General features: G+C 41.5%; 1 protein-coding gene across 1 annotated transcript; it reads right to left on the bottom strand.

The window, feature by feature from the left end:
* Positions 1-1,902: 1,902 nt before the first annotated feature.
* Positions 1,903-25,752, bottom strand: TOMM70 (translocase of outer mitochondrial membrane 70). Its single transcript, XM_060234589.1, has 12 exons — positions 25,414-25,752; positions 17,957-18,130; positions 16,555-16,681; positions 15,544-15,653; positions 15,141-15,289; positions 11,572-11,779; positions 9,456-9,590; positions 7,602-7,709; positions 7,300-7,416; positions 6,973-7,070; positions 4,860-4,982; positions 1,903-3,627 (listed from the first exon to the last, which is right to left on the bottom strand). Exons 1-12 carry the CDS (start codon positions 25,687-25,689, stop codon positions 3,474-3,476), a joined length of 1,779 nt encoding a protein of 592 aa, XP_060090572.1. The 5' UTR covers positions 25,690-25,752; the 3' UTR covers positions 1,903-3,473.
* Positions 25,753-26,799: the final 1,047 nt, after the last annotated feature.

The following is a 26,799-nucleotide window of genomic DNA, read 5'->3' as shown; positions in this document are numbered from 1 at the left end:
TCCTTGGGATCCTGCCTGATTTTTGCCCATTTCTCCTTTACAGCTCATATGCCATGTGGCTTGTTGTTTATTAAGGTTCTATCTCTCCAGTATAGCCTTTTTTGAGTGATCAAGAGGAACCTGCCCTGATATTAATGGCCCAAGCTAGCCTGACCTCATCTGACCTCAAAAGCTAGGCAAGGTCAATCCTGGTTAGTACCAGGATGGGAGACCACCAAGGAAGTCCGGGGTTCCTATGTAGAGGCAATGGCAGTTCTGTCAGGCAATGGCAAACCACATTTGGTCTGTGCCTTGAAAGCACAGCTATAGGGACACGTCAGCTGTGATCTGATGGCACTTTCCACCAAGAGGACCCCTCCTTCCTTTTTTTACCAGGGGAATGGCTGGTTAGATCCAACCCACTAACATTTTCATAAGGTCTTTATTAGGAGCAATTTTATTAGGTTCAAACAGGCAAGCCACATTTGGAAAAGTTTGCGGGGGGGGTGTCATAGTGCTCTAAGGGGCAAGGGATATCTGCATGGAGATTGTCTCAGTCCCCCAGCTTAACCACAAGGCCATATTAGGATGGGACTGGCCTGCAGTAGCAGACTTGATAGACCCTTCATGAGGAATTGAGGGGCATGCGCAACAGCAGCTGTTGATGGGGAATATGGTCAATTACTGGAGAGAGCATTAAGTTCCTGGTTAAAGGAGCTGGGAGGAAGCCTGTGAGTGGGAGGAACTCAAAGGCTGTGCAGCTACGAGAGGGAGAATGAAACTAACTCTCAAATTTTATGCAGGACCACTGATGTAGAATTGCACCTGATAATAAAAAGACACCAAAAGTGCAGAAGGATGCTGGTCTCTTTTATTTGAATAGAACCCATGCCTCCACCTTGTTTACTCCCTATCTCCACAGCCCATTACGGATGCACTGCACTCTATTTCATCAGAACAAGGGAGACCTCTTTCCTTTTCCTAACAGGATTTCCCTTTTTGATAACTTATTTTTGTTTGTTTTTACACAATCCAGACCTCTGGATATTAAAGATTTTTTTATTCTTGCTACAGATACTTTACCTTTTAAAAGATCCTTCAATATAATGGAACAGGGTCTGAGCTGGTGAATTTTCAGAACACCTGAACTATGGATATATAAAAGAGTCCATTGCTATTTCATCATTACTAGTTGATCCTCTCTGAAGACAGGCACTTAAACTGTAGAATTATTTACAGATGCACCAGTATTAGTTTCTGTCTAAGTTCTGTCAGCTTTGGTATTTAAGCCATTCTAATTTAATACTATCAAAGGAAATGCCCCTCTGCCCTCCTACTAATCTTTCTACAACCTTGGTACCCTGTTCTCATGTTTAAAACTAGAATAAGCAGGGATTTTATGGGATCAGGATTACAAAAAGGAAATGCTCACACAGTAGCTACACCCAACAGGCCTGTGTCTGAATATAGGAGCATCCCACCTACAGTCTTACCCTCTGTAGTAACTTTTAGAAAACAATTCCTATTTCTTTTATGTTGAAGACAATTCTTAAAAGCTTAAACTTGCTATTAATGAGAACAAGGGAAAGTGCTTCCATGGCACAATAACAAGTCTGCTACTAATCGGTGTTATTTCCCACTGAGGAGCTGGACTGCCCCTTCCTCTTGTTTTGTTTTTAACAAGGTAACAGCAGTCAACACACTGATCCTAAACTAAGGAACAATTTGCTCTTTTGTAATAGACAGCCCTGTCCCAAATCCAGTTTTGAAAAAGGAAATGGGGAAATCAATGTAAATTTTGGAATGTCAGAAATTGCAAGCAAAACCATTTGCATCAGCTACAATACATTCACAAATTACATGATTGCCATTTTGTATTTCAAATTAAGTGATTTTGAACAACCGTAGATTATATCAGAGAGATTTGACTGTAGTATTTATTTAATGACTTTACATGTGGCAAGTCATTTACAAAAAAATAACAAACAAATGCATTCTTTCAGTGCAGTTTTCAAATATCTGAAGAACAGGCAACAGTCTGTGGTGATTTGGAATGCTAGTATCAGACAGCACATGCTTAGTTCTTAATTGTTTTCAGGAGAAAAGAAATAGTGTAGATAAAGCCACGCAAATAAAAACCCCTTTGGAAAAAAAAACACATGATGTAGTCAAAATTAGGAGGTACGGGGATTTAGAAGAGCTATTTATGTTAAAGAATGGATGAAAAAGATCTCCAGTTAGTCACATTATTTCTAGAAAGAGATTTGAAGCAGCTGAAGATACAATAAAGGTTAAGTTTTCCTGACTCCAATCTTCATTCAGCAAAAAAACCAAAAAGTGTAAGCCATTGGATGCATTGTATCAGCAAGAGGGGCAAAAACGTAGGCCAGGGTTTAATAAATGCAGATGAAATCTACACATCTGCATCATACAATGAACTCCTTGTAACATAGGACAACTTTACAAGAGTTATGGATTACCTTCAACAGCAGGTAAGAATAGGGCAACTGGGACCAGATTACATAGCTTCCTAAATTTTCAAACACTTGAGGACTGGTAAAGAAGACTTCCTATAAAAGGATAACAATGCTCCAAACTTGTACTTTGTAACACCAATAATAGAAAAGATTATTTTTTGTACAAGTAGTAGCTGCTACAGTTTCCAATGATAGATCATTTCCCAGGAAGGGTTCAAAACTCTTTCCTTCTGCATACAAGTTACAAATGTACAAATACATACTAAACCTGAACAGCCTGCATCCAGTTCAGGAATTGTCTACACAAAGGAAAATTTTCTTTCCTGAAAAATGGCTTGATAATTCAAGCTCTTTCAGGGCACATGCAAATTGGAAAAAAGAACCCGTGGGAGAATTCTGTTATGAAGTTGACCTGTACGGGTCTTTTAAAACAGATATTACAAATCATTCAGTAGAACACAGTATACTCTGAACTTCAGTTTCTTCAAAGCTGTCACTACAATCTTAAACAAAACAGAAAATGGGACAGGGAGTGTGTATGTGACACATATATTCAAAGATTACGCTGCATGTACTGATTTAAAATCCCTGTTATTAAACTTTTCTGCAACTGCCTTTTGCAAAGCTAAAATCAATCCAAAGGGATTCACATGGCATAAAAAAAATCAAACACTCCTATTAAATTTTTAAAACATCCTTGCAGATAGAACCAGTCACAACAGCCACCGTCAAAACATGAGTCAAAAAGGTTTTTATTTGCATGGCCAAAATAATCATTTGATCCCCTTGCAAACTCTTGTTTTTTAATCTCCTTTTAACAATTATTTGCTGTGGAGGGAACAAACTGCTTCCTTTCTTGCACAGCCATTCTCACAACACCTAAACATTTAACAGATAACTACACCACCACAAATAGAAAAAAAACCACCATCCAACACACTGCATCAGTGTCTTTAGGTAAGGTCAAACTGGGCAGCTTTACTTTTAAAAAGATTATTTCCCTCCTCTGGTGTTTCTTTACAATGTTGGTGGTTTCAATCCATATTTCTTTGCAACTTCTGTCTGGGCATAGGCAGCATCACAGAGTGAGTAGAGGTGAGCCATCTCCATCTCAGATTTGGCCAAGTTAATAGCTTTGTTAAACATTTCAATGGCTTTATCCAGATTGCCTCTGAAACAAAGAGGCAAATAAGTCATATAAGTAAAGTTAAATCAGCAGTTACAGATGGATACTACACAAAACTTTCTTTGATTTTCCACTGTAGACTGTGACTTCCTCAACTTCATATGGACATTATAAACTGTTTGTGTTCCTGTCTGACTACAGTGTTCATTAAAGCAAATATATTTCTACGACTGGCCAACAGGAGCACCATGAATTCTAGTAACTATAAAGAAATGGACAGTGAAACAGCATGCAACAGGAGAATTCACTAACAAGAACACTCGAGTGACTATTAGGAAGTATTAAACAAGGGGGATTTTTCAAGATTTGTCCCAAGTGCTAAATTTCATTCTATAAAACTGCTCTGGTCAGTTGTCACTAATCTGTTTATCATATACTCAATACATGGCATGTCTGCATAAAGTAATACAGTCTAAAATTGGCATGACATGGTTTAATGATCAATGAGGGTGGGGTAGCCACTGTATGCCAACTACTCTGGAAATATTCCTGCTTCTCCAAATCCAGTGCTCCCGTCACACTCTTCAGTACTGAGGAAGCATTTGTCAAGGTCCACCTAGCCTTAGGGTATCAATCAGCACTCCCTCCTTACTAATACATAAGTGTGTAATACACTGTATATACAGTTCTTGTGGTAAAATAGGTTAAGCAGAGTAGCACGTGAGTAGCTCTGCCTGGAGTACAGGCCTATTAGTTCCTTACCAAAGTCTGATTTAGTAGCATGCTACAGCTGACTGCCAATTCATGCTCGGGCTGTACATATGTAAAAGCTTAGAGGAGGGGGGGAAGAATCTGGTTTAATAGTAGATGATGCCAAAACAACAAACATAGTTGCTATTATTTTATTTTGTTCCTGTGGCAAAGGATTTGAGGGAATGGATCACAGCTGGAAAACACACCAAACCCAGGCTATTAACCTCTTTTCCATCAGATTTTCCCACCAACTCTGCCAAGGTTAGCTTGTACTGCTTTGCAAGCAAAGATACATTCACAAATTTAAAACATGGCACACATCAATTTAGCTGCCACTTCAAAAAGAAAGGATCGGAAGGTAATTTGAGGAAAGTCTGTCGTTTTCTTTAATTAGAAAACATCTAACTACACAAACTTCCCAAAGCTGAGTTCATCTAGTGCACTACATTTGTAAGCCAGCAAGAATAAGTTTATACAATCCCATACTGTCACAGACTCTCAAATCAGAAGTGTGCAGGGCTTACCTTTGCACTTCAATTGTCCCCATCGTCTCATACGCAAAGTCACATTTATTATCAATTTCAATGGCCTTGCTTATAAGTTCCAAACCTTTATCTAAATCCTGCTTCCACTGAAGCTGAAGTAAACTGAAACAAATCAATTGCAGACGAGCGGTGAACATGGGTAGCCTACTCCATCAGAAAAAAGCATACACATCTAACATAGTAGCATTCCAATTTAAAGCAAGCAAATAACAGTCATATGAATATGTACAAAAACATAACCAGCATTCAAGTAGGCTCTGAATCCAAGCAGGATGCAGTCAATCACAAAAATCACATACAAATAAGTGACTGACCAAAAAAAAGCCTAAAATGTAGTTACACATCTAATCTTTCACCTTCATCAGTACAATCTATTTAGGGAGCACTGTTTCCAATAAATAAATGATAAATTTATCAACACTTCTCCAGAAACAATAAAGAGTCTTGTGGCACTTTAAAAACTAATACTGGTTTAGTCTAAGTGTTTTGTGCGTGTGTTATGAGCTAGAACCTATTTAATCAAATCTGCTAAAGTGGGTTCTAGTCCATCAAACCTGGCTAAAATAAAAAGGTATTCGTTTTTAAGGTACCATGAGATTCCCACTTGTTTTTGCTGCAACAGACTTATATGGTTATCCGTATGATATGTATTTTCTCCAGAAACAAAGTAGTTGGGCAAAGTAGTTTTGCTTGGTCTGGAAAGAGGATAAACAACTGAAGCAAAATGTGTTTACCAGTCAAAGGAAAACTGCAAGGATCTTTCCTATCAGCACATACTGACAGACTTTTAATCAGAAATGAGTTATCAGTTTGAGCTAAAAGAATACACTAGGTTCCAAGTATCTCACAACTCTGACATCCAACAGAAGTCATCAGCTGCACATTAAGCATTAATAATTAGGTAGTAAATAACTATTTAATACCATTTAGCTAGAGCAGTAATAACTGCCACTATTAATAGCAGTAATTAACCTTTAATTAAAGTAATCTTTAATAGCTGGAATAAAATATCATGGTTTTAATAATACATTGTAATTCAGAACATAAGCAGCAGATAACATTTAGAACTTCACAGCTTGGATCCTAAGTCTTGCTTCTGATCATGCTGCACCTCTTCTGCTGTGAGGGCAGTCTTCAATTATGGCCCATGCTCTTCTGGCATTAGCACCCTCAGTTCATGCAACACCAGGATCTTTTAATGAGCCAAAAAAACAAACACACATCCTGCCAGAGGAAAACTGAGCAAAAGAGGGATACAAATGAAACCAAGGCTTAGGACCCAAAACTATAATTATAAAACCATTGGAAATTCAAGAACATTTGAGTATTACATTACCAAAGTATTCTCAGATAAAGAAGTAATATTTCTGAGCTAAAGTTATTTCCTCTGCTGCGCCTGCACTCTTCAATAGGCTGCCTCTGAAAACAGTACAAAATTTCAGCTGGTTCCAGATGCAGCAGGAAGCCAGGCTGCTGTCAGGGATGGATACACAGATGGTAACAGTCTGAAGCGAAAAGATTGCACCTGTTTCCCATCTGTTTCCAGGTACAATTCAAGGTGCTGGTTCTTACCATTAAGGCTCTAAATGGCTTGAAGCCAAGGTATGTGAAGGACTGACTCCTCCCATACTGTTCAGCCTACCAGTGACAATCTGCCTCACAACCCTGTTCTCATTACCCCTGCCTTCAAAACTGAGGTGGGTGGCAACCAGATACAGGGCTTTTTCAATAGTGGCACCTTGTCTGGCACATACCTTACCCTTTTTCAAGCATCAGGACAAAATGTTTGTTTGTCCAGGTTTCTAATTAATGGACTGATTCTTTCACTAACATTTTTATAGTGCATTCTGTCAGAAACTGGAATTCATTTTAAGCTGCTCAACTATGCTTTTTATGCTCTGGTTAATTTTTCAGGCTGGATTTTTCATTAAGAATTTTTAACATTTTACGTTGTTAATGTATTATATATTTTATTTTATAAGCTACTGTGGGCAGTTTCCTCAAAGCTGACATAAAAATCCTCTAAATGAGTAAACAAAGTCACAGAAGCAGCTCTGCAGACAGCCTTATGTATAACAACTACATCACTTACCCTTTATGAACATAAGTAGTAGCATTATCTGGCTCAAGATCAATACATTTATCATACATTTCATCAGCTTTTCCAAATTGTTGTTGATCTGTTAATGCCTGCATGAATAAACAGAGAACCTGAATAAAGAATTCTATGTGAAAGTACTTTAAATCAGAACTACTTCACCTTCTGCTCATGTAGCACTCCCATAATAAACAATGGAAAATCTGCTCCCATGCTAAGTACGCAGAAATAGTATTTATTGCTGGAACATGAAAAACTCAAAACTGGTTAATGATAATAGAAAAAAAGAGTTCTCACAGATTAACATATAGTGACATATACCTGGGCATACAGTGCATAGCCTTCAGCACATCTTGGAAATTTTTTAATAACATCTTCAAAGCCTTTCATTGCTGCTTGTACTTGTAAAGCATTATTTCCAGTGTAAGCTTGTCGATACTGTTAGAAATAAAATACAATCATGTAGGGAAAGCCCACTTCAACACTAAGTGACAAAAAAATTATCAATATTCCAAAATGTACCAGTTTCAGCAAAGTTGCTTCTGTACCGTATATTCACAATACATTTCTAAATACAGACTATTGTATAGTTTTAAAAAATTAACAAAATTCCATAAGCTCACCAATGCAAAGCATTTTTGTGCTTGTGCCAAGGCAGAATCTGGCCGCAAACGGATACATTCATCAAAATCTTCTACAGCTTCTTCAACTTGGTCAAGCAGGATTTTCAGCTAATATAAAAGAGGTGTGAGAACAGTTGTATATTCTCAGTATCTACACAAGGAAAACCAGTGTCACAATAAAAGCAAGATCTGGTAAACCAGAAACAGCTGGCTGAAGGCACTCTTGATCATCCTACCAACCTGTATTTCTAACAGCAACTCTATTAGCTACTCTTAACCTGCTCTTTAAATGCTGATTCCATGCCATCCACCACCAACAAATTCAAACTTTCTGAAGCATTGCCTCCCCATCTATCATTACTTCTGTTGTCTGGATTAAAGAATGGCGTCCCATTGAAAGTTTTCAATATAGATAATCTGTAGAAGATTTTTAATTGAAACAGAGAATAATATATCTCGGGGTCTTCATTATGGACTTTCTGGGCAAATAAAACATCCTGCATGGACTTTTGAGTGTGTTAACCTAAAATCGTCTGTTGCTGATCTGTGCTCCTCTGGGATTTGATAATATTATTTTGTAATTGACAACTTCTTTAATATTACATTAGTGATGGCTCTTTATATCCTGTGTTAACCTTCCTCTTTCAAAGCCACTGTAATTTGCTGGTTTGGATAAAACTAGAAAGCGTTGTTGAAACAAGAAGGGAAGAAGTCTCAAGTACAGAACAGAGAAGAAAATGAGTTAGCATGAAACTCACTCAAACAGTGAACATATATGAACATATGAAGCTGCCTTATACTGAATCAGACCCTTGGTCCATTAAAGTCAGTACTGTCTACTCAGACTGGCAGCAGCTGTCCAGGGTCTCAAGCTGAGGTTTTTCACACCTATTTGCCTAGACCCTTTTTTTGGAGATGCCAGGGATTGAACCTGGGACCTTCTGCTTACCAAGCAGATGCTCTACCACTGAGCCACCGTCCCTCCCCAAGTGTCTTCCCTTTATTTAACCATTTATGCCCTGCCTTTCCTCATGGCTCAATAAAATGTATTACAATATGTAATTAAAAACATACAAGTAACAGTAAAACCTAAATTCATCTCCAACCTAATGCAATGCCTGTTGTTCCATTAAAAGCTCTGATGACTAAAACAGCCTTACAGCCTTACAGCACCTCCTGAAAGTAACCAAGGATTGCACCCCCTCCACTTCCTCCGGGAGCTTTTAAGTTAGTGAGAGCAACCCCAGAGAAGCACAAGGCTACTTTCAGAGAAAATGCCCAGAAGGTGGTAAGCTGAAGACCACAGCTGATACACAGGGGCAGACAGTTCTTCAGACTCTGGGTCACAGACTCTAAAAAGCTTTAAAGGTCTTAACTAACACTTTGAACTGAACTCAGAAACAAACCGGCAGTCAATGTAGCTGTTTTAAATATACAAGAGATATGTTCTGAATAGCTAGCCTTGATTCAGGGCTGCAAATTCTGGGAAAGTGGCCATTTGTAGAAAAAGCAAGATCTGGTAAACCAGAAACAGCTGGCTGAAGGCACTCTTGATCATCCTACCAACCTGTATTTCTAACAGCAACTCTATTAGCTACTCTTAACCTGCTCTTTAAATGCTGATTCCATGCCATCCACCACCAACAAATTCAAACTTTCTGAAGCATTGCCTCCCCATCTATCATTACTTCTGTTGTCTGGATTAAAGATGAATGAAAACCATACCATGCTTTTCATGTTTCATGTAAACTGAAAGTAAAAGGTCAACTATTAACATTTTTCTGATTTTTAAAATGTTACCGTAACTACAGAATATTATGTGGAAGATGAAAACCAAAGTGTAATGAGTCTTACCTGCCCCCTGTGATGATAAACATCTGCATTTTGAGGATCAATGTCAGCAGCCATGTTAAAATCTTGAGTGGAAAGCATAGGTTGTTGCTGTTGCATATACATACTGCCTCGCTTGATGAGGGCATTAGCACGAAGCTAGTACAAAGAACCAGTGATTATAATTTGATACATAATTATCCTGCAAATACAGTCTTCAGAATCTGGTAACACAGTTTTGGTCAATTTCTAATTTTCAGACAGTTAAGAAAGTCCTAACAGAGTCTCAAACGAGGCTGTTGGCCAACCAGCTAAAGAAATGAAGACTAAAGCACCTGCAATGCCTAAAAACCAGCACATTTAAAGTTAAGAGCTGAGTCTAGAGAAAGGAGCAGAGGCTCAAGAGCAGAGCAGTGGAGAAGATGATATTGGATTTATATCCCGCCCTCCACTCCGAAGAGTCTCAGAGCGGCTCACAATCTCCTTTACCTTCCTCCCCCACAACAGACACCCTGTGAGGTGGATGGGGCTGGAGAGGGCTCTCCCAGCAGCTGCCCTTTCAAGGACAACCTCTGCCAGAGCTATGGCTGACCCAAGGCCATGCTAGCAGGTGCAAGTGGAGGAGTGGGGAATCAAACCCAGTTCTCCCAGATAAGAGTCCGCACACTTAACCACTACACCAAACTGGCTCTCCAGGCCCAAATGAAGATGTCATACATTTACAGTAAGAGCTGTGTTATCCAGCACCTAGTTAACCAGCATGCTGGACTACAACCAAGGGTAGGCAGCAGAAAAGTGGGACCCACCCACTGACACTGCTGCCTGGAGACCATCGCCATTGGCTGGGAGCCAGACAAGAAGTAGTCTATGCTTCTCAGCTGCCTGCTCTCATGTAAGAGTAAAGGAAGGTTGGGCAAGGAGAGCTTCTCTACCATAGGTATCACCCCATTTGCCCTGCTGCCAAGCACCTAAAGGCTATAGCTAAGAACCAACCAAGATGCACCTCTTGCTGTCCTGCAACAACAGATAAGAAGAAGCAGTACACCCCCATTTGGTCCTGGCTATGGCTGCTGAAGCTGCTCGGTCCCAGCTGTGGCTGCCATTCACTTGGTGCTGCCAGCTTGTAAAAGCTTGGTTGCCCCTGTGGCCCACAAAACTTTTACTGTATTATAGACTTCTTCTTCTCTGGCCCCTACAGTAAACAAAGGAGCCAAATGAAACCAAAGGCTTGTCTTCCCGATAACCCAGTTAGGGAATCCCTCTGTTAATACAGAATAAAATAGCCTCTTGAATCACCGGCTAGAACATTATTTCCCTATTAATGAAAAGTTATCACCGACTGATAAAAAGGCTAAAGTTTGTTTTGCACAACCTAAGGCAGTAGCTGTAATATGGGAGATCAGGACCAATTCATAGATTACAGAAAAGTAACAATAGCCTATTAAAACAAGACAGGTCAAGGAAGTTTCACTTCAAGCCAGATTTTAGTGTTCCTGTGCAAGCCTCAAGCCAAAACAAATCTCTTTGCATGTCCGAGGCGAACATGAACTGCATTTACAGTCAAACATGTATTTCCAAAGATCAAAAGGTTTGGTATCAGCATACTGAAGGATCAAAATGCCAGATCAAACCATATCCTTAGATTTACTTTCCCATCCTCACAAGGTACATATTTTCAAACTGCTTATCAGATATACCACCAGAGCTTTGGGATTCATATGCTACTTAAATTAATTCTCCTCTTCTGCAGCAACTCATTGAAGCATGTGAGTTTGTTTTGTTTTTAAAAAACCGCTTAGTGAATTTCTAAGTTTGCATAAATGCAATTTCATTTTTCATAAACAAGAAGGGGGTTGCCATTCTACATTGATTCTTAGAAACTAGCCACCATCATTATAAAGCTGCTTCCCCCATCCCTAGTCCTATCCATAATGATATAAAGATTGAGGGAACTTTCATCCGTTTTGTGAAAATTAAACCTACAATACCATTTCTGTGGCCACAATAATGACAATAAACATCCACTGGCACCACAGGTTAGATTCAGAAAATATTTTCCACTGAACCGCAGAATCCCTGGCAATTTTAGTTAATAATACCATCATGTCAACTTTGCACCAACCAAAAGCTGCTTACTCACCTTTACATTGGCATCTTCCATGTCAATAACCTGATTGAGATCTGGTTTGGCAGCATTTGCATTACCAATCAGCAGATAGAATGTAGCCCGCAACAGCAAGGCTTCAGCCATGTATTTTCCTTTAGCCTCAATTTCTTTCGTACATTCACTGATGATTTTGTCATAGTTTTCTTCTTCCATATATTTCTTTGCCTTTAAATAGCCACAGCTATAAATAATATGCATGCTGTCATTAATATCCAGGACAGCTCTAGATTCTCTGGAGGTAAATAAAATACCTTACAAGTGGATTATAGATTACATTCTCACACTTTCTGAATATTCAGTTACTAATATGCAAAGGAATAATTTTACTGTGTAAGACAGGGTTTCCCAAACTTTCCCCCTCCATGGCCCGGTTATTTTTACACTTCTCCTTCATGGCCACTAAAATTTGGGGGTGGAGCCAGGAGACTTTGGGGGTGGAGCTGGGAGACAGGAAATGATGTATAAACAAGCCTAAAACTCTTGCAATATTTTGTTTAGGAAAGGTAGGAGAATAGTGGGATTTTGCAATGTAATTTTAAAAATAAAACATCAAGAAAAAGCACGAGGATCACACAGCAGAAAACTAGCCGCCCTGAGCCTGCTTCGGCAGGGAGGGCGGGATACAAATAAAAGATTATTATTATTATTATTATTATTATTAAAAATATAAAATGCTCTCAGCCTGGGAAAACATGAAGCAGGGCATTTCAGGCGTCTCCCCCCACCTCCCAGGAAAGAAAGAAAGAAAGAAAGAAAGAAAGAAAGAAAGAAAGAAAGAAAGAAAGAAAGAAAGAAAGAAAGAAAGAAAGAAAGAAAGAAGAGAGAGAAGAGAGAGAGAGAAAGAAAGAGAGAGAGAGAGAGAGAGAGAGAGAGAGAGAGAGAAAGAAAGAAAGAAAGAAAGAAAGAAAGAAAGAAAGAAAGAAAGAAAGAAAGAAAGAAAGAGAGAGAGAGAGAGAGAGAGAGAGAGAGAGAGAGAGAGTGAGTGAGTGCTGGGGAAATATGAAATAGCAGGGCATTTCAAGCTTCTTCCCCCACCCCCGCTCTACTCAGATTAGCAATGGGAAGGAAGGAGAGAGAGACGGGGAAAAGACTGACTGACAGAGAAAGAGAAAGGGGAGTGGGAAATAAAGCAAATAGGAAAAATAGACCGATAGAATGAATGAATGAATGAAAGGGAGGGGGAGAGAGCTGGAAATAAACAGAGAGAAAAAGAAAAAAGAAAGAAAAGAAATAGGAAGGAAGGAAGGAAAAGGGAGGGAAGGAGTGAAAGAAAACAGGCACAAAAGAAAGAAAGAAAAAGAAAACAGGATGGGAGCAACTGCTGACTCTGGCCGCTCTGCTGGCCAGGAGGAAGTCAGGCCTAGTTTGCCCCCCCCCCCAGCACCTCCTCCTCCCTCCCTTCCCCACCCCAGCTCAATTTCAGGCTGTGTAAAGTCCTCTGTCTCCCGCCCCCCGCCGACCACTTTGTTGGCGGGAAAAGGGAGATGGAGGGCTTTGCGCAGCCTAAAATTGACCTGGGATGGGGAAGGGAGGGAGGAGGAGGCGCGGACGCAATGCCAGGGGGGGGGAGGCATGGGGGGGAAGACGTCGGCGGGAGGCCTCGCAACCCGGGATCGAGGCCTGCGTGGCCTGGTGCCGGGTCACAACCCTGCCACTGAGAAATGCCGGTGTAAAATATGCTTGAGGAGTTACCTCAAAAGGTTAGGATTCTTTCTAAAGATTATAGTAATTTTAATATTTTCATAAACTGTTCTGCTTACATAATCTACTTTTACCAGTTCTCTTCCAATTCCACTATGGGATAAACCCCAGAAACCCAGAGATCAAACAACTTGGATAAAGAGGAATATTAGAAAGGAAAGGATGTAACAGATAATACCAGCATACTGTTTTATATGCACACTAACAATATAATCCTAAACAGAATTACTCCAGTCTAAGCCCACTAATTTTAAACTGGAGCAACATTGCTTGATTGTTCTCTTAGAACCCTACCCTCATGAGCAACTTTTTGAGGGGAAGGCACCTCAGAACTTCCTGCGAGGAAGGGAAGGTGGAAAACATGGCTTCTTTGCAGAAGGAGGGATTTCCCCCTCTCCATACTGAATCTTAAGGACAGTCTCCAAAGGTAATTCCAATAGCAGAACAGACCTTTTCCAGTACTTCCCTACACTGCTGCCCCTCAGGGTCCTTGAACTCTGCTTATGAACAACATAGTGAGGATGGAGACAAAGTGGGGATAAGCACTAGGAGGGGAGGAAATCAGGAAAAATCTAATTTTCACTGGCAGAATATGACCTTTGGGTTCAGCCTGAGTTCTGTCATTTTTAATCTTGGATATGATACTCATAACACTGAAATACTGACGTTGGCCTTGAAGATGTTAATGATGATGCAGCATTCATGGCTCCCAACTAAGATTGGCAGAACCAAGTGGCATACGGTGTCACAACCTTTAATCTACAGCTTATGGTGCCATTGCTTTGGACCCTGTGACCAATCATCTTAAACAAAAGTGAAAGTTAAGACTAGCTGCAAATCTGTTTGATTTTCTCTTTCAAATTCCCTTGAACCTTACTCACCTCTTGTTTTGCATGATCTATTTCTTAAATACCATGGCAATTGTCTGCCTGACTTCAATAATAGAATCAGAGTTGGGAGGAACTTCCAGGGTCATCTAGTGCAGGAACTTCACAAATAACCTCTCCCACACACATATATCCGCAGTGACTCCTGCTCCATTCCCAGAAGATGGCAGAAACCACCAGGATAGGATCCCTTGCCAAACTGGCCTGGCGAAAAATTGCTGACTGATCCAAAAGTGCCAATCAGCATTTTCCTGGGCATGATTCAGTGTACGCTAGTGCTAGTGGAACAGGGAAAACTAAACAGCACATAAACCTCATATACCTAACATCATATAATGTTTATAGAAAAAAAACACACATTTTCTTGCTTGCTTCAACTATTTCTAGGAAAATCTGCTTATCATGAGCTCATTCAAGTAGAAACTCTTTTTTGACTCCATGGAAAACCACAAAAGGCAAAAACAGATTAAAGGTCCTGATAGTTTAAGCCAAAATGTAAAATCAAACAAGGCAATAGAATCATGTGCTCTCTCTATTTCAGATCTTCTTTTTTTCTGCTAACCTCCTCCTTGTTAGTCACAATAATGGGTCATATCAGCACCAACACCAGTCATGGTTAAAAACTAACCAGGTTTCACACCAAGGTTTAATGCAGATCAGTCTTATTCAGAGAATTATTTATTCCCAAAATCTTTGTTACATTCCTCTCTGTTTGTCAGTTATCTCTTATGACAAGTCCCCCCCCCCCAACAAAAAAACAAGTTACACAATATGGCTCTCAGAACCAAAGTGCAAATTGCTTCTCACAAGCTTCTACAACTGGAAGTGTGAAATCTAGTTTAATTTAATTTTTATCATTTTACACAGAATATATTAGCACAATTACACATGGTTTTTTCTAAGGCAATATATATCGACTCCTTATATTAAGAAGACTATTTTTCAGTTACTTACTTTTCTTTTACTACAGATGCCTCTCCTTCTTTATCTTTGTCTTCATCTGACTTCTCCCCCCGAAGAAGAGGTTGGGAAATAATGTCATCTGTGAAAGAGCTGAAGTAAGATTTGATAAACTGTGGCGAAGGCATCAGGGGCTCCCTGTTCTGAAGCAAGATAGACAAAGTTGGTTTGAAAGCATATGACACCCAACTGTGACTCAACCACTAGATTAATGGCTATTATATTTAAGCAGAGGAGATTTAACTACTGAGAAAAATAGTATCTGGCAGACCTGCTGTTTCTACTGCAGTTACCAGTATGCTTTAATTTCATTAAACGTACAATATCCAAAAATCAATTAGACCACCTAGGTGTATCAAATCTGAAAATTTCACATCAGGACTTCATACAGTGATACCTTATATTTCTCTTTGGCTTTTTCTTTCCCAAGAAGTTTGAGAACTTTATCTGCTAGTAACATACTTTGCTGATTTTGAAACCCTTCTAAAATGCAGACTGCAGTGACATCTAAGAAATACAAACAGAAGATAAGATTATGAATTACTAGTTTATTAATCCTTGAAAAACTACACAATGAGTTACTCTAGCTCCCATTACTTAAATCAATCTCTACTATCAAAGACCTCTAAAATAAACTGATAGTTTTTGCTGTCTATAACTGAAAACTTTAATCAAAAATCCTTTTGCTCAAGCCCTGAATCACACCACTGGTGCTATTTTCAAGTTTTCTGTAACTAGAACACTGTTCTCTTTCCACTGTATGTCAATCATGAGTACTGTATTCTACCTACCACAAAAATCTATCTAAGATTTGAAAGGGAGATAGTTATTGCCTACAGAAAGGATTACATCAAAATATACATGAATTACCCATGCAAAAGAACTCCTAGTCCCTCAAACCATCTATCTCCAATAAGCAAACAAACCCCAAGGGACCTTCAGGAAAGAACAACATCCTGCCAGAAACCATGAGCAGAAGGAAAAAAACAAAGGCAAGTGACAGAGCATAATCATCATCTGTGTGCTTCAGGCTCATTTCGTCCAGAAGGTCACCAGTTTTTTTTTCCAAACTTTGCTCAATTCTCATTCCATTCACAATCAAATAATAAGTATAATTACTTTTCATCATTACTGTCTGTCAGAAAACCAAAGGACATTGCAAACACTATAAGATGGGTGTACAAAAAACCATAGTTCTAATTTAAAAGGTTCTTATTAAATTAAGATCCAGAAAAACAATTAGAAGTGAACAAAATTATAATACATTGGAATCATGGTTAAAGCTTAAAAGTTTTCTTATCATCCCATGATCTCATATTTGCTCAGAAGAAATATTTTAATCAGTTTACCAAGTTTACAAAATCCAACAATGTATATATAATTCCCTTTTAATACACAGCATACCCACCTTCTAAACATTCTTTTTTATTGTCTAATTTCTCATGTGCCTTTGCACGCCTGAAGAGAGCTTTCACATATCTGGGGTTAAGCTCAACAGCCTTTGTGCAGTCTTGTGCCACCTCTTTCCATTTTTGCTGTAGGTATAAGAATAGCTGATTAAAAAACAGTGTTATGATCTACTTACAACACAGCATTCTAACTGCAGTTTTCAGTAAGGTCTTCACATACCTTTCAGGTGCTGCCCCAGAACCTTTTATGTCACCATGTAAACAGGGCAAGCCTATGCATGTTTACTTGGGAATAAATCCCACCATGGTCAAATGGAATTACTCACAGGTAAGTGTATATCAGATTGCAACCTAAATCACTTTTGTCAGAGTAGCCTTCACTTAAGTCAGTAGGTCTTTGCCCACATAAGTGGTTTGGGGTGGCAGCACTGTAACTTTACATCTCTAGAACTCAGAAAGGACATCCAGGAAAGTAAGGAGCCAGATACAGTGTCCAATGGAAAAGGGACTCAGAAAATTGAGAAACATGAGAAGAAAAGAACATACAAGGAGAATGTACTGAAAAAATCAGGTCAAAAAATTTAAAAGGATATAGCTAGTAGGAAAAAGTACCCAAAACTGTTGAAATAAACAAATTATACCAATTATATGCAGCATACCCACCTCTACACATTATTTTTTATTCTCTAATTTCATGTGTGCCTTTGCACATGAAGTAGTGAAAATATAACAAATAGTAAGCATTTCAAATTAAATTTGCAAGGAGGGTTTACCTCTGCTAAATTTAATACAGAAGTTCTGTTATTCTTATGCACCACATTATATGCTGTAAGCAACATTAGTAATATTTTTTATTTTAAATGTATTAACTGGGATACTGCATTTAAGGTGGCTAATAGGTTCATAAAAACAAAATAGAAATTAAAAAATCAATTTGGAAAATAAATAATTTTGAAAATGAAAACAAGTTTACTAGAAAGAACCACCCAACCAATCAGGTTGGGGAAAAGTGGGAGAGGAGGAATAATAAGAACAAGTCAATGTATAAGCTTCATAGTTTGGTAGTATTTATGACTAATTGTTGGGGTCATCCAGGGAATTTCAAGATCCAGTTTAAAAAGCACTGCCCAGCCAAGCACTTGGATATTCTGTACAGAGGAGCAGTCTTGGGAGATGCAAGAGCAGATCTGCCATTCAGAAGTTCTAGACGCAAAAGCACATGTGTGGCTCTGACCAAATGCTTGAAACCACAGACAACTTGTCTGAATTGCAATTCTGAACCCCAGGAATTCAGGAGAGGCATAACGCTAAAACAAAATATTCATATATGAAAGGGGAAGCAGATTTAGTCTATATTTAAGTTGTAGATGAACATACTATTCTGATGTTTACGATTCATACCAGTTGTTCATAGGCTGCAGCTCTGTTCTGGTAGAAGGTAGAAAGGTCAGCATTTTTCTCAGAGGGACATAAACTGATGGCTTCAGTATAGCACTGAATGGCTTGCTCATATTTCCCAGCCTTAAAATACTTGTTGCCTTTGTTCTTTGCTGCTTGGGCTCTATCAAGAGGGCTCTGGAAAAAGAAATATTGATAGACATTGTACAGACTGCAAATATTAAAAAGTTTACCACAACACAGGCATTAAAGCACATTGGGGTGCATTATAACCACAGAAGTTTGCAAATGGTCTTCTTTCTGCTTTGTACCCCCAGATTCTTCTGTGGTTTCAAGGACTCTTCTGAACAATATACAGCTCAAGGGCTTGTAGGAAGAATAGGAAATCCAGCAAAATTGTCCAGAGTGCAAGCTTAGATTCAGAATTGCACTACACGTATGAAGTGCAGCACTGCTCATTAATAAACCTAATCTCATTAATAAACCTAGTACTTCCTTCAAGTTAAATGTGTGTCTTCAAGTAAGCATTAGTTTAATGGGTTAGTAGTAGGAACTAACAAAAGAACCACAGTAGAAACTAGCAAATGAACTTTTATTAATGTTTTCCTGATGGTCTGCAATCTTACTTTAGCCACTCAGGTGATAGCCAGTGGATTGGGATGGAGGGCAGAGAAAAAGTCTGAAGTCAGTTTTATGCAGTTTAGATTCAGTGGAAGGCAAAGAGTTTTTTTGTTCTTTTGAAGGAGTTGGCTAAAACACAAAGGCAAACTAATTGTGGAGAACTTGTCTCCATCACCATTTAAAGTCATTTTAAAATGCCACAAACCCCCAATCCTGATTGAGTGTGAGACATGTCACTCTTCCCTGCTCAGCACATTCCCACGAACAGTGGGGCTGGGGCTCCAAAATGCAGGCCAGGTTAAGATTGCGGCTGTGTGAAACAATGGTGACATCAGGAGTTGTGGCCTAATATGCAAATGAGTTCCTGCTGGGCTTTTTCTACAAAAAGCCCTGGTAGTAACTAATACTGATGAAGGAACTACTAATACTCTGAGATCTCCTAATACAATCAATCACACACTTGACAGGTAGTTTTGTAACTGAAGCACTTCCACTGCCCCTAGTTCTACCTGGGTATTGACTGGCTAGCAAACAGGGGACAGCGGCAATATTAAACAGGCTATCCTGCAGTTACAAATCCTACAGAGACAGGTATCATTTTAACTGTAAACTGTAGCAATCTTAAAAATACTTTTCTGGGAATAAGCTCCACTGAACAGGTGTAAGCAGGATTCTGAGAAAACCTGCTTATGAGTGCTCTTTTAAGTATGCATCTAATTGCAATCAATATTAAAAATTTCAGGCCATGATTCTGTAACATTCTTCAATTCAAATACTGGGGAAGACACACACTTCCTTTCACCAAAAAGCACTGAGACAGAAAACTACACCTAATACAAAGAGTACTGTTCTGAATAAGTTTTCAGAATCTCCCACACTGAGGGCATGAATAATTGTAAAATCATGTTTATGAAGATATTATTAATAATTAAATTTATAAATTGCCTCATCCCAGTTAATGCCAGGCTCTAGGCGATGTACAACAAAAGGTACACATAAAATCAATAAAACCAGTAATTTAAAACAGTTGCAACCCAATACCTACTTTATAGTGTGTTGTAATTCTGCTTTCCAGGCACTGGGAGCAGTTGCCCCCTTAAGTAGAGGGGGGGGATGGGTTGCCAGTCCGGCAGCCATTGCTGTTCTCAAACAAAAGCCTGGCAAAGCATCTCTGCTTTGCAGGCCCTGCGAAATTGTAAAAGATCCCATAGGACCCTGGTGTCTTCTGGCAGAGAGTTCCACTAGGTTGGGGCCAGGTCTGAAAAAGTCCTGGTCTTTGCTGAGGACAGCTGGACCTCTTTAGGGCCAGGGATCACCAGTAGATTTCAACCAGTAGAGCGTAGTGCTCTTCCAGGGACATAGTGGAGGAGGCGGTCCCGTAGATACGTCAGTCCCAGACCACTCAAGGCCTTAAAGGTCATAACCAAAATCTTGAATGTAACTTGGTACTGAATCGGAAGCCAGTGTAGCTGACACAGCACAGGCAGAATGTGTGCTGTCCGTGGCATTCCTGTCAGGACTCACACCGCCACATTCTGGACCTGTTGAAGTTTCCAGGTTAAAGTCAAGGTCACAGTAGTCTAGCCTGGAGGTGATAGCCACACAGATTACCGTGGCTAGGTCCAAACGAGGCAGGGGGGGAGCCAGTTGCCTGGCTTGGCGTAGATGGAAAAATGCCATTTTAGCAATATGTGTGACCTGGGTCTCCATTGAAAGCGAAGCATCCAAGCTCACTCCCAAGCTCTTGACTGTTGACACGGGTGCTAAGAGAGCCACATCCAGAGTAGGCAATCTACACTCCAGCCTCAGTCCCCCCAGTCAGTTTCAACCTGCTCTGCTTCAGCCAGCCCACCACGGCCTCCAAACCCTCAGCCAAGGATGATGGGATCAAGGCCGACTGGTCACCCAACAGCAAATACAGCTGAGTGTCATCTGCATATTGATGACACCCTAGCCCAAAACTCCATACCAGCTGGGCAAGGGGGCGCATGTAGATATTAAACAACATCGGGGAGAGGAGTGTCCCTTGAGGAACCCTGCAAACCAGGGGGTGTCTTACGGACACATCCTCTCCTTGCGCCACCCTGTCCCTGTCCGTGGAGAAAAGAGAGCCATTGTAAGGCCAACCAATGTATTCCCACATTGGCAAGGCAGTGATTCAACAGATCATAGTCGACTGTGTCAAACTCTGCTGTGAGATTTAATAATATCACCAGTGCCAACCCACCCCGATCCAGCTGCATTTGGAGGTCGTCTGTTAGAGCAACCAGGACGGTCTCAGTCCTGTGGCCGGGGCAGAAACCTTACTGAAATGGGTCTAGCGTTAATGTGTCCTCCAGGAAGCCCTGGAGCTGCCCAGCTACCGCTTTCTCAATTACCTTACCCAGAAACAGTAGGTTTGATACTGGGCAGTAATTGGCCGGATACATAGGATCTAATGATGGCTTCTTTAAGAGCGGTATAACTACTGCTTCCTTTAGGCCCTCTTGAAACACCCCAGTCTCTAAGGACAGGTTGATAATTTCCTTCATGGGGCCCTGGATTCTCATGTCACCAGCTTTGACCAACCATGAGGGACACGGGTCTAGTAAGCAAGTGGTAGGCCTAACAGCTCTCAGGACCCTGTCAACTTTGGTAGAGGAGAGCAGATTGAAAGAATCACAAACTAAACCCAAAGATGACCAAGGGGCTCCAGTTCACTCACTGTATCAAAACTGGCAGGTAGGTCATGACGGAGCGACAGGATTTTATCCGCAAAAAGGCTCATAAACGCCTCAGAACTAATGGCCGAATTCTTTCCTCTATTTGAACCTTCAGTAGTGAGGGATGTTAATGACCAAATTATCGAGATTGGCATGAGCCTGCAGATGCAATGGAGGCCGAGTAGAACTCCCTCATCACAGCCTTTACCACTACCTCACAGGACTTCACCAACATCCTATGAGATGTTTGAGTTGCCTCGTCACAAGTACGCTACCAAACACACTCTAGTCGTTGGAGAGCCCATTTCATCTCCCGAAGTTCTTCCATATACCAGGGAAATTATTTTGCCCGGAAGCGCAGAGGACATCAGGATGCAATCTCTTTGATTGGTTCAGTGTGACAGGGATTCCAGTCCCCTGGAAGGAAAGGTCCCCTGTGCAAGCACCAGTTGTTTCCGACTCTGGGGTGACGTTGCTTTCACAATGTTTTCACGGCAGACATTTTACAGGGTGGTTTGCCATTGCCTTCCCCAGTCATCTACACTTTCCCCCCAGCAAGCTGGGTACTCATTTTACCGACCTCAAAAGGATGGAAGGCTGAGTCAACCTCCAGCCGGCTACCTGAAAACCCAGCTTCCACGGGGGATCAAACTCAGGTCGTGAGTAGAGCTTAGGACTGCAGTACTGCAGCTATAACAGTTTGCGCCACAGGGCTCTGTTCCAGTCCCCTACCAGCTCATCTAAAGAGGTGCAGGAGGGCTGTGGATCCCACAGAGCATTCTGAAACTCAATAGAATCCATTAGTCTCCGTGGGCAAGCAAAAACTGGCTTGTCGCCTAGACAGGGAGGAGTGGAAATGTCCAGCCAGGCCTTCAAAACCAAGTAATCCAACCATGGCACCTCTTCCTTTGAGGCTAGGTCCATATTCAACCCCATACCAAAGATCAGATCCAATGTGTGGCCTGCCTGATGTGTGGAGCCCAAGACAATTTGTTTGAGGCCCAATGCTGCCATGGAAGACATTCATTCTGAAGCCTGAGCAGAGGCGGCAGGTTTATCCTCTTGGACATTGAAGTCTCCCAAGACCAATATTCACGGGTACTCAAGGCTCATCCGGCCACCGCCTCCAACAGGCTCAGAAGGCCATCTGCTGGTGCGCTAGGTGATCGGTACATTCAATTCCGGTGATCTTTGGGATAGGAAGTGGTTTGAAGACCGATGCAAGACTGAGAAACCTGGTCGGGCAAGCTCTTTCAGAGTGACTGTTTCCCCTTCCTGAACCCAGGTCTCAGTCACACAAGCCAGGTCTACTAACTGAGCTGCAAGATAACCTTGCAGTCTTGGTCTTATTAATTATAGACCTGACATTGCATAGCATCAGTGTCAAAGGGAAGTGTGTAATCCATGCCCTCTCACCACCATTTCGTGGGATGGGACAAAGGTTGGAAGAGGATCGAGCATATCTGTATCTCCATCCCTTCCCTGCCAGGACCTTCTCCCACCGCCATAACTCCCTTTGCCCTGGATAACTGGGATCCCCAGCCCAGGGCTGGCACTTGGCATGATGTTCTCCATATGCATGCTGTTCTCCATATGTATCCCCCAATATATACCAAGTGGGTTTCTCTAATTATGGTAGTCTCCTAAAAGTAAGCACACAAGTTCCTTCAGAAGCCTATACAAATTGAGCAAAGATCCATGATCAGAAACTAGAATCTGCAACTTGCTTGTTAACTCATTTTAAAGGCAAAGCATCTTCATTCTGGCCACCTTGCCCATGAATTAATCTTCTGACAAAGGACATACAGTGAATGCAGTGAAAAAAATATTGGCAAATTATAAAGCAATTGTGAAGGCATTTTGATCAAGTTAGTAAATAGATTTAGAAGAAATTGCAGAAAGAGAAGAGAAAATACATTTTATTGCCAACATAACTTGCTAAGTCAGTAATTTTAATGCACACAGTAAACTCTTCACAGTGTGCTTCAGTAGGCAACAGTTTCCCAAGCTGTTCAAAAAGAGATTTTTAACAATAATATATTTGAGGTTAGAGTTTAAGGGGAATTTGTTACTTCCATGTTATTAAAGAAACTTTCACATTCTAGAAATGTGAAAATATAATTATTTTTCTCATCTTTCTCTCTCTCTCTAAAGAAAAAGTAAACCAAAGAAACCTGAGTTTGGTTATTCAGCAGTGGCAGCAAATCCCTCCAGATCTCCAATACTGAAATCACCACTGACAAAAGTATTTGATGTTCTTGATGCAGTTATGAAAATAACTAAGAATGCTTAAATACAAGTAAAATAACCATGATGACAGATGCTGTCAAGGGCAGTACAGAAAAATCTCTGAAGAGAAGACATAATTTGATTGGTGTAGAAGGAACATTCTAAAACCAAATTGTCCACATTACAGTAAGGATCCCAAATATTCCACTAATAATACTTTTTGAAGAATGCAATTAAAACAAAGAGAAAAAAGAATATATTAACCAAGGAAAAATAGTATGAAATTGTTTCTTTTTCTCAAAATCTCTTGCTGCTGGAGAAACCACCACAAAGACAGCTAATAAACAGAACGATGACAAACCGCCCATAGAGTCACTGGTAGAAATATTCTTTAGTAAATGGAAATGTGATTTAAGCAGATGATTCAAGCATGCTTTCAATGAACAAGAAAGATAAAACTCTGTAGAGAGAGGAGCCTAAAAACCAAGCTATGTCCTCAATAATGAGGAATCAAGAGACTACCATCTGCACACCTATGTATTGCTAAAATAGTGTAGCTTTATACAGAAATTGAATTGTTGCAAGTCACTTAACACATTTTGGAAGCCTATTAGAGCTGAAAACTAGAGCATAAATATTATCCGGAACACAGGGTGTACAAAATCAAAATGTCAATAGTTTTCATTTTTGTTACATACGAACTTTTTACAAGTCCTCTAATAAAAATCACATCCACATAAAGCCTTGAATTTGTTTCATTATAACACTTAAGCTATATTAAAAGTGAAACCCTGCCCCAAACAAGAATTTCAACAGAACTATTTGTAGCTACCAGGAATTTGTATAGCATGTAAAATTAACATGGTGTATATTAGTTTTTGTTTAGTAACCATGTCGGAAAAATAAACATGGCTAACCATATAAAAATTTATTTACAGCACCAAAAAAGTTTCCCTGTTCTTCATTCTGAACAAAAAGCAGATCAGGAGCTTGAAGCAACATCTGCATGAACAAACCAGTTTGCTGAGCAGTGCTACCTCTTTATGTCCCTTGGCAGCAGATACAGCAATACAGGTAGGATCCCTTTTGCGAGAAGATACCAAACAGATATTAAGCTTTGTTTGTAAAGTCTGGAAGATTAACCAGAGTGTTTCCTGCGATCTACAAATAGCTTGCCTGCATCTAACCGAAGAACTGAAAAAAGTTTTTCCCCAGGGGAGGGGGAATCTTCTTACAGTAGGAATCTCTCCTAGCCCTTCTTACAGTTGCTAACTCTGGCTAGGAAAATCCCAGGAGATTTTATAACTGTCTGGGGGAAAGAGTTCAACAGTGCTGTGGTGCTGCAGAGTCTGCCCTCGAAAGCTGCCATTTCTTTGAGGTCAGCTGACCCCCAGAGACCTGTTATAATTATAGGAATGCTCCAGGCCCCACTTGGAGAACGGCAAACCCTCTCTGGCTTCATATTTTGTTTCTAGGGCAGAATAAAACTAACGTGCCCGGGGAGGGGGGGGGGGGAGGGATGCTCTTTGGGGTAGTTTGAATGACTCAGGAGAGCTTCATTAGAGACTCCCGGCTTAGGGTGATATCCGAAAGCGAACATACTGTAAAACAGCAGTCCCGGCCCTCCCCTTCAACAAAACCTCGCTGCTGACCGCGGCGTTCCTAACACGGAAACGACCCTCCTCTGCCAAAGCCTTGGGAAGCAAGAGCGCAGAGCGCCGCCCCTAACCCTGCCGCAGCACGCGGTCGCCGTAACGGGCCACTCCTAACGGCTTCCCCAGCCGCCCTCGCGCGCGCTCACTTGGTCCCCTCGCGGCCGCCCCCAACAGCCAGCCCTGGAACCCTCCCTCGGCGGAGACAATCCCCCCCCCCGCCTCTCCCTCCCGGCCCGACTCTGCGCTCTCTCACCATCTCGTCTCCGCCGGCGCCATCGGGCCGCCCGCCCCCCGAGCCGTCTGCGGGCGCGGGGCTGGCTCTCCCCTCCGGGGTCTTCCTCTCGCTCGCGCCTTTCCCGCCGCCTCGCGTTGCCCGCCGCCGCCGCCCCCACAGATAAAGAGCTCCGGCCCCGATAAGTAGTGGCGCCCCCACCGCCAGGGCCACCTGCCAGCGGGACAGCCCCGAGCCTGTCCCTCCGCCGCCGGCGCCTCCGCCCGCAGCGGCCTCCACGGGTTTCGAGGCGGCCATGATTCCCCCCTCGGCTCGCAGCTCCACCTGCTGCAACACCAGAGCGAACCCAGGAGAGCGAGGGGTCAACGGAAGCCAGGGGCCTAACGGGAGAAAAGGGGCTAGGAAAGCTTCCGCCCTCCGCAGACCTTCCGAGAGCAAATCCTGACTGCAGCGTCACCTGCTGGCCGAAGGCCGTCAGCGCACTCACGCACAGAGCCAGGGAGAGAGAGCTATCCAGCCGCCTGCTCACCGAAAGTGAAGTGAGAAGAGCCACCCCTTGTATCCTGCAAGGAGCAGGACGGCTAGACTCTAGCATGGTAAGAATTGTGGAGAGCTGAGCATAAAGCCATAGCCAGACTTTTTTGGGGGGAGGGGCAACGAGGGGGCACTCACTGCCACCTTCCTGTATTTCAGTGAGGGCCCAATTAAACATTAAATCTGTTGCTATCTTAACACTTAATTGCCTAAATTTAATTTTATTAACTTTACTGTTTTAGTAAACTAACCTAAACAAGATCTGTCTCTGATTGGGATCAACTTTAAAGCCCTTTGTGGTTGGGGGCCTGCTTATCTACAGGACTGCCTTTCTCCACATGTTCCCCAGAGAGCACTGCATTCAAGGACACAAAACCTACTGCCCATCCCCAGACCAAAGGAGGTCAGGCTGTGTTCTACACGGGCTAGGGCCTTCTCAGTGGCAGCACCAGAAATGTGGAATGCCCTCCCGGAGGCCATAAGGGCCCTGCGGAATCTCTCTAATTCTGCAGGGCCTGTAAAAGCCAATTTGATGTAGTGGTTAAGTGCGTGGACTCTTATCTGGGAGAACCGAGTTTGATTCCCCACTCCTCCACTTGCACCTGCTGCAATGGTCGTGGGTTAGCTATAGCTATCACAGAGGTTGTCCTTGAAAGGGCAGCTGCTGTGGGAGCCCTCTCAGCCTCACCCATTTCACCGGGTGTCTGGTGGGAGGAGAAGATAAAGGAGATTGTAAGCCGCTCTGAGTTTCTGATTCAGAGAGAACGGCGGGGTATAAATCTTCAATTCTTCTTCTTCTAAAATGGAATTATTCCGACAGGCCTTCAACATCTAACCGGGAGAGGACCGCCACCCTACACCACTGAGAAATTA

Source organism: Heteronotia binoei, chromosome 3, assembly GCF_032191835.1.
Source record: "Heteronotia binoei isolate CCM8104 ecotype False Entrance Well chromosome 3, APGP_CSIRO_Hbin_v1, whole genome shotgun sequence".
Classification (NCBI taxonomy): Eukaryota; Metazoa; Chordata; class Lepidosauria; order Squamata; family Gekkonidae; genus Heteronotia; species Heteronotia binoei.
This window is presented reverse-complemented; position numbering and strand designations above follow the sequence as displayed.

Coding starts and splice junctions, on each gene's coding strand:
- TOMM70 (XM_060234589.1), bottom strand. CDS start 25,689: ATGGCCGCCTCGAAACCCGTGGAGGCCGCTGCGGGCGGAGGCGCCGGC. Junction 18,131..25,413: donor GCGCCGGCGGAGACGAGATG/GTGAGAGAGCGC, acceptor TTCTTTTTCCAG/AGCCCTCTTGATAGAGCCCA. Junction 9,591..11,571: donor TGGAAGATGCCAATGTAAAG/GTGAGTAAGCAG, acceptor TCTTTGTACTAG/CTTCGTGCTAATGCCCTCAT.